General features: G+C 46.5%; 1 protein-coding gene across 1 annotated transcript in view; it reads left to right on the top strand.

The window, feature by feature from the left end:
- Positions 1 to 802: 802 nt before the first annotated feature.
- Positions 803 to 6000, top strand: part of TMEM192 (transmembrane protein 192) — a 28998-nt gene continuing 23800 nt past the window's right edge. The window contains exon 1 of the mRNA XM_044224795.1: positions 803 to 1031. Within this exon, the coding sequence (XP_044080730.1) occupies positions 1005 to 1031 (27 nt within the window). The 5' untranslated portion in view covers positions 803 to 1004. The remainder of the gene's footprint in view (positions 1032 to 6000) is intronic.

Here is a 6000-nt window from a genome sequence, read left to right as displayed (position 1 = left end):
CAGGTCAAAGGGTTTGATCCCAGGGTTCTTGGATCGAGCTCCGCATCAGGCTCTCTGCTCACCAGGGAGCCTGCTTCCTCCTCTCTCTGCCTGCTTCTCGGCCTACTTGTAATCTCTGTCTATCAAATAAATAAATAAAATCTTTAAAATAATCATGGATTTTCAAGGGGCGCCTGGGTGGCTCAGGGGGTTAAAGCCTCTGCCTTCGGCTCGGGTCATGATCCCAGTGTCCTGGGATCTAGCCCTGCATCGGGCTGTCTGCTCAGCGGGGAGCCTGCTTCCTCCTCTCTCTCTGCCTGCCTCTCTGCCTGCTTGTGATCTCTGCCTGTCAAATAAATAAATAAAATCTTTTAAAAAATTAAAATTAAAAAAAATCATGGATTTTCAGAAATTTTTTATTTATTTATTACATTAAAAAGAAACAAAAGCCCTAAAAATCCTGAACTGCTTCATTTCCCATTAGTGAAATGTGTAAATATGTCATGTAGATTAGAATCTTTATTCTGTTCCTATCACTCTACTGGTGGAGTTTCCAGCTATAAATGGCAGCGGTAGGATTCTATAGCTGGCTCTACTCATGCATGAAGCTGTGCCTCCAAACACAAACTAAGGAAGACTGAGAAAAGTTAATGTTTTTAAAAAGAAACAAGTGGCGGCAAAAACAGTTAGATTCTTGGATTCGGAATGCAACCTTTAACACCGAAGCTCTGGCCACCACCCGACCTGAGCAGAGATTGCCGGAAACCCCCGGAAGCCAGGCGGTCAGCGCAGCTGCGGGAGGCCTACAGGCCTGTATCTCAGGGCGGGACACGCCCCCACGTCTTGGCCAATCGCGAGTGAGGAGGCGGGGCTCGGGGGAAGACGGAGGCGGAGCGGGAGCAGGAGGGGGTGTGTCTGAAGTGGGGGAGGCCTTGGGTTAGAAGGTGTTAATTTTCTAGGCCGGCGGCGCGGGGAGCAGGTGGAGAGGCCCGGCTGGCCGGGGCTTCGGCCTCAGGCTTCGGGAAATGGCTACGAGGGGCAGGATGGAGGACGTGAGTGCGCGGAAGTGAGGGAGGCTGGTCCCGGAACCCCTTTCTTCCCTTGCTGGGCGCGCGGGGCGGAGACTGCCAGGGGAAGCCACCCTTCACCGTAGCGGCCGTGGCTGGAGGCGGCGCTTCCTGTGCAGGGCTGGCCCGGGGCGCGGGATCCTGGGACGATACCCCAGGAGGCAGTGGGGTCCGCGACCTGCCGGCTCTGGGCTTCTGTTCCCGGGTGGAGGCCGGGTGGGCTGCTGGGCGGTGGGTGCGCGGATGCGGGGGTCCCTGATGGGAGCCCAGCTCACGTGCGGAGCGCGTCTTTGATCCCGGAACTGGGAGCTTCACGTGATGCGCGTCTGGCCTGACAGCCGTCCCTCGGGCGCTTCTCTGCGCGGGCGGCTGGGCTGCGCTCACGTGTCCTGGGGCGCAGGGGCGTCAGTCTCCCTGCTCGTGGGTTCTCTGCGTGGGCTTTAGAGCGCTGTGGACCTGGAGCGGCTGTGACACGCAGTCAGGCCGCCGCCGTCCCACGGGCCGACTCGTCGCTGTCATTGCTCAGAAACCCGCACTGGAGAAAAACAGTGTTGTGGTGTTTTGACTGCAAGCGTGATAGTCATGGAGGATTTTTTAAATTGCCTTACTTCATGGGTCCAAACCAGATTACTAAAAAAAAAAAAAAACACACACAAACAAACCATAGGCCTAGTTTACAGTCTGTATAGTACAAAGTGAAATCTTGACTTAAATATATTGAAGCTTTCTTAGGGAAAACATGTAATTGTGCCCAGAATTTACTGCTTTGCCTCATTGACAGGTAATACAATTTATCCTTGAGAAATGCAAAGTTGACAGTTACATTAAAGCATTAATTTGGATTAATACATAAATAGGAATATTACTGTGATCCTGTCATTGAATTAGGGGCATTAGGCAAGACACATAGCAGTCCCAGGCCTTACAAGAGTTTAGATTCTTATGTAAGTAACAATCACACTTAAAGTATCTTAACTAAGATCCAAACAATTTCTAATGATAAAGCTAAAACCTACCATTTTTTTTTTCAGTTGAAAAAACATAAAACTGTAAGACATTGAAGGTAGATTTGACATTCACATACAGTTAGTTTTGAAGAAATAAATCATTGTTTCTGAATTTTTAAGGGTGACATTTGTAAGCTGACAGTGTATGGAAAAAAATCAGGAAAATGTGTGCAGTAAATGCTTCTTGGTTGATGCTAAGTTGCCCCCAGATTTTTGAATCTATAGCTTTTAGTTTTAGGACGAGTACAATTCTAGAAATCTGTTCCACCAACAGTTACATATCTAAATCACTTTAGATCTGAGCAAGTTGCCTGTTTGGGGTAATTTCTGGCTATGATATCTACCATACAGTAAAAAGCTAAAAATATGGTGTATGCCATAGGCCTAGACACTTAAAAGAGTTAACAGAGGCAAAGGCTTTTCATTTAGGGTTCACTGTTTGCAAGCTATGAAACCAACTCTGACTGATTTAAGGAAGAAAGGAGTTTCTTTGAAATGATCAGAGTGAGTGAACACCTACGCCTCTGAAAGGACTCCAGTCAAGGGCGGCACAAGGGATCTAAGGGACAGGGGTCCTTTCAGAGTGTGCCCTGGACGGAATGTGCCTAGTCTCCCTTTGGTTTGTCGCTCAAAGAAAGAATTGAATTGTCGGGCCCCCCTTAGGTTCTATCAGAGACCAGAGGTTCCACCTTCCCAGAGGAGGGTGAAAAGTACTGAAGGATGTTCCCATTGGGACTTAATGGAGAGGTAGACAGTTGAGTCCCCAGAGGAGATCCAGTTATTATCACAAAAGAAGAGGAAAGAGATCCATGTGGGCAAAACAGCAGATATCTTGTCCAGGTCATGATGTAGTTCTTAATAGTGTAAGCGAAGAAATTACATGGATTCCAGGAGTTATCTTCATTTTACCTTTCACATGGAGATGGTGAGTTGCCATCTGAGAGTGATGAGGCATTGTTACACATTTCCTGTAGAATCCACTAGACAGGGGATTGGTTATAGCCTTCAAATGTGTTTTATTTACTGAGTCTAATAAGTGACGTAGAGAAGAAACCATATTATCATCTCCAACCTGTTCAGTGTAATCAGGAGAAACAATATATATACATTAAAGAGGGAAAAATACAAGATAGCACTCATAAGGAAAAAATACAATACAGCCTTGGTGGCTGGGTGGGTTAAGCGGCTGCCTTCAGCTCGGTCATGATCCTGGGGTCCTGGGATTGAGCCCCACATGGGGCTCCTTGCTCAGCAGGAAGTCTGCTTCTCCCTCTCCCTCTGCCCCTCCACCCCTGTACATGCTCATTCTTGCTCACTCCTGCTTGAGCTCTCAAGTAAATAAATAAAATCTTAAAGAAAAAAGAACTATTCCAGGGCACCAGTGGAATAGTGGCTCAGTGGGTTAAGCCTCTGCCTTCGGCTCAGGTCATGATCCCAGGGTCCTGGGATTGAGCCTCGCATCAGGCTCTCTGCTCAGCAGGAAGCCTGCTTCCTTCTCTCTCTCTCTGCCTGACTCTCTGCCTACTTGTGATCTCTGTCTGTCAAATAAATAAATAAACTCTTTAAAAAAAAAAAAGAACTATTCCAAATGAATATTATGAGCAGTACATTTTATAGCGGTTGTGAAGTAGAAAGAAAACAGTTGGCAGGTCAAGTTGTTTCTTTGTTTTTGTTTTTTAGAGGGGGTAGGGGAGAGATTGAATCTTAAGCAGGCTCACACCCAACTCGGAGCCTGACTGGGGCTCCATCTCAACCCTGAGATCATGACCTGAGGCGAAATCAAGAGTCTGACACTCAACCGACTGAATCATCCAGGAGCCCCTGCATAACAAGTTTTATAGAGAACTTAAGGCTTGTATGGATTCTGAAAAAAATAAGAAGGATATTTGTGGGGCCGTCTAGAAAGGTCATTTAGGCTAGGGGAGGAGGGGCATGCAAGGGAGGTAAATGGGAGATAAATGGATAGTAGTCTTAGAGTTAAGGTCTTAAGGCCTGCTTTGTTGAAACTCTCAGGCCCCAGGTGTTCAAGAAGTTGGGCAACGTTTTGTTCACTCCACACACATACTGAGCCTGTACTCTATGTTAGATGCTAAAGGTATAATGAAGATACAGAACAGTGTCTTTGCCCATGTGAAGCACACTTTTCCAACAACTTTGCTGTCCCGTGGTTAGCATTGGAAGTTGTAATAGACATGTGTGAGAATGCAGTAGGGACTTCTGTTCCTAGCCAGCATGGTATAACAGGGACTGGATTCATTCTTCTGCCTGAAGTAACCAAAAAACTACATGCAATATTGGAAACAACATTTTTTTGAGCTATTGAACGTTGGGCAGTGAAAGCCAGTGCTTTCCAAGAGGAGGGGGATGGAGTGAGTCATGTGACTGCCCCAGCTGACCCTCTTGAGAGAGGCTGAGGGCTGTGACAGGAAAGGGAGCCCGGCAGAGGTCAGCAGGCTCCCTGAGTTGAGGAGATGGAGCTGAGAGTCTGGGGAGACTGAGGCAACGAGAGTTCACGTGGCAGTACCTGGAGAGGAGAACTGAAAACGTGCAGAGTGCCCCTCAGGGAGTCAGCAGAGTCCTGCTCAGTATGGGCCTGTGAGGACATTGCCCACGGCCTGGAAAAGAACCACCTGAAATGACTAGAGGAAGCGGAACTGAGCGCTCACACAGGGCCAGGCATCGTGGCTAGTCCACCAGTCCAAGTGGAAACTCAGTAATTCACAGGGTACTAGGTCTCACAGAGGTCTTACCTTCATAGTGGGGAAAAACTAGCCTTAGACTAAACATGGCTGTGGTCCCACAATAAATAAATAAACATGGCTGTGGTCCCACAATAAATAAAAAAAAGCAAGGCCAAAAAGACCAAACTGTTTCCAAGTAATTTAACTGTGTTCCAGAAAAAAACAAAAACTCAAGACTATAGGAACACAAAACTGTCCCACACCCAAAGCAATTAAGTTGGGAAGTCTTTCATCCAATCCAAAATTATCAGGCACTGATGATTATGTAATGTAGTGAAGGTGTTAGGTAATGCTTCAGTGGGAATCATTTTGCAATATATATAAGTGTGTCATATTAACTCCTGGTGCACTTTAAACTTACACAAAGCCATATGTCAACTGGATCTTAATAAGTTGAAAAAAATTACCAAGCATGCAAAAGGCAGGAAAACATGACATATAAGTCAGTTGAAATGATTCAGAAATGACATGCTAAAAATAGCAAACAGGAACATTGAAAAATTATTATATCTGTTTTCTGTGTGTTCAAAGGGGTAAAAAGGCATACAGAAGATATAAAAGAGATCCAGGTCAGACTTGGGGACATGAGAAGTACAGTGTTGGCTGACAGGGCAGTAGGAACAATGTTGAGGATCAGCGAAGCCAGTGTTCTTGCTAAGATAAGCCCTTGACACGTGGGCCAAAGTAAGTAAAGGCATAGGGACTGAAAGAGATTTGTGAGAGACGGGTGCATGAGCAGTCAGCATCAGGAAGGAGCGAGAAGTAACGAAAGGCAAGACCCAAAAAATAGCTTGGGAAGGGATTCTAACACAGAGAGCCAGACTAAGAATTTGGATTTTGTCCAGAGGAGAATGGGGAGGGACTCAAGTTTTGGGGGAGAGAAACGTAAATGTTCATTTTAGAAGACATGGACTGCAGCAAGACGTTGCTAAGGTCTGGAGACTGGAAGGCAAAGGCCATGAGAAATGATGGGACCTAGCAAGAATAGTGAAGAATGGAGAGCAAGATGAGATTGAGGGGCCAGAGTGGTAATGCGTTCCATGGGGAGCAAGGGAAGAGCAAGTGGTAGAGACAGCAGTGGCTGATACTGACTGTCACGTCTGTGCCAGCCAGTGTTCCAGCCCTTTTATGAATAGTAACTTGTCTGATCTCCCCCGCCCCCGCCAAAGCTATGAAGCAGTTGCTATTAGCACTGTGTTTCCTGAG

Source organism: Neovison vison, chromosome 11 (genome assembly GCF_020171115.1).
Source record: "Neovison vison isolate M4711 chromosome 11, ASM_NN_V1, whole genome shotgun sequence".
Lineage (NCBI taxonomy): Eukaryota > Metazoa > Chordata > Mammalia > Carnivora > Mustelidae > Neogale > Neogale vison.
This window is presented reverse-complemented; position numbering and strand designations above follow the sequence as displayed.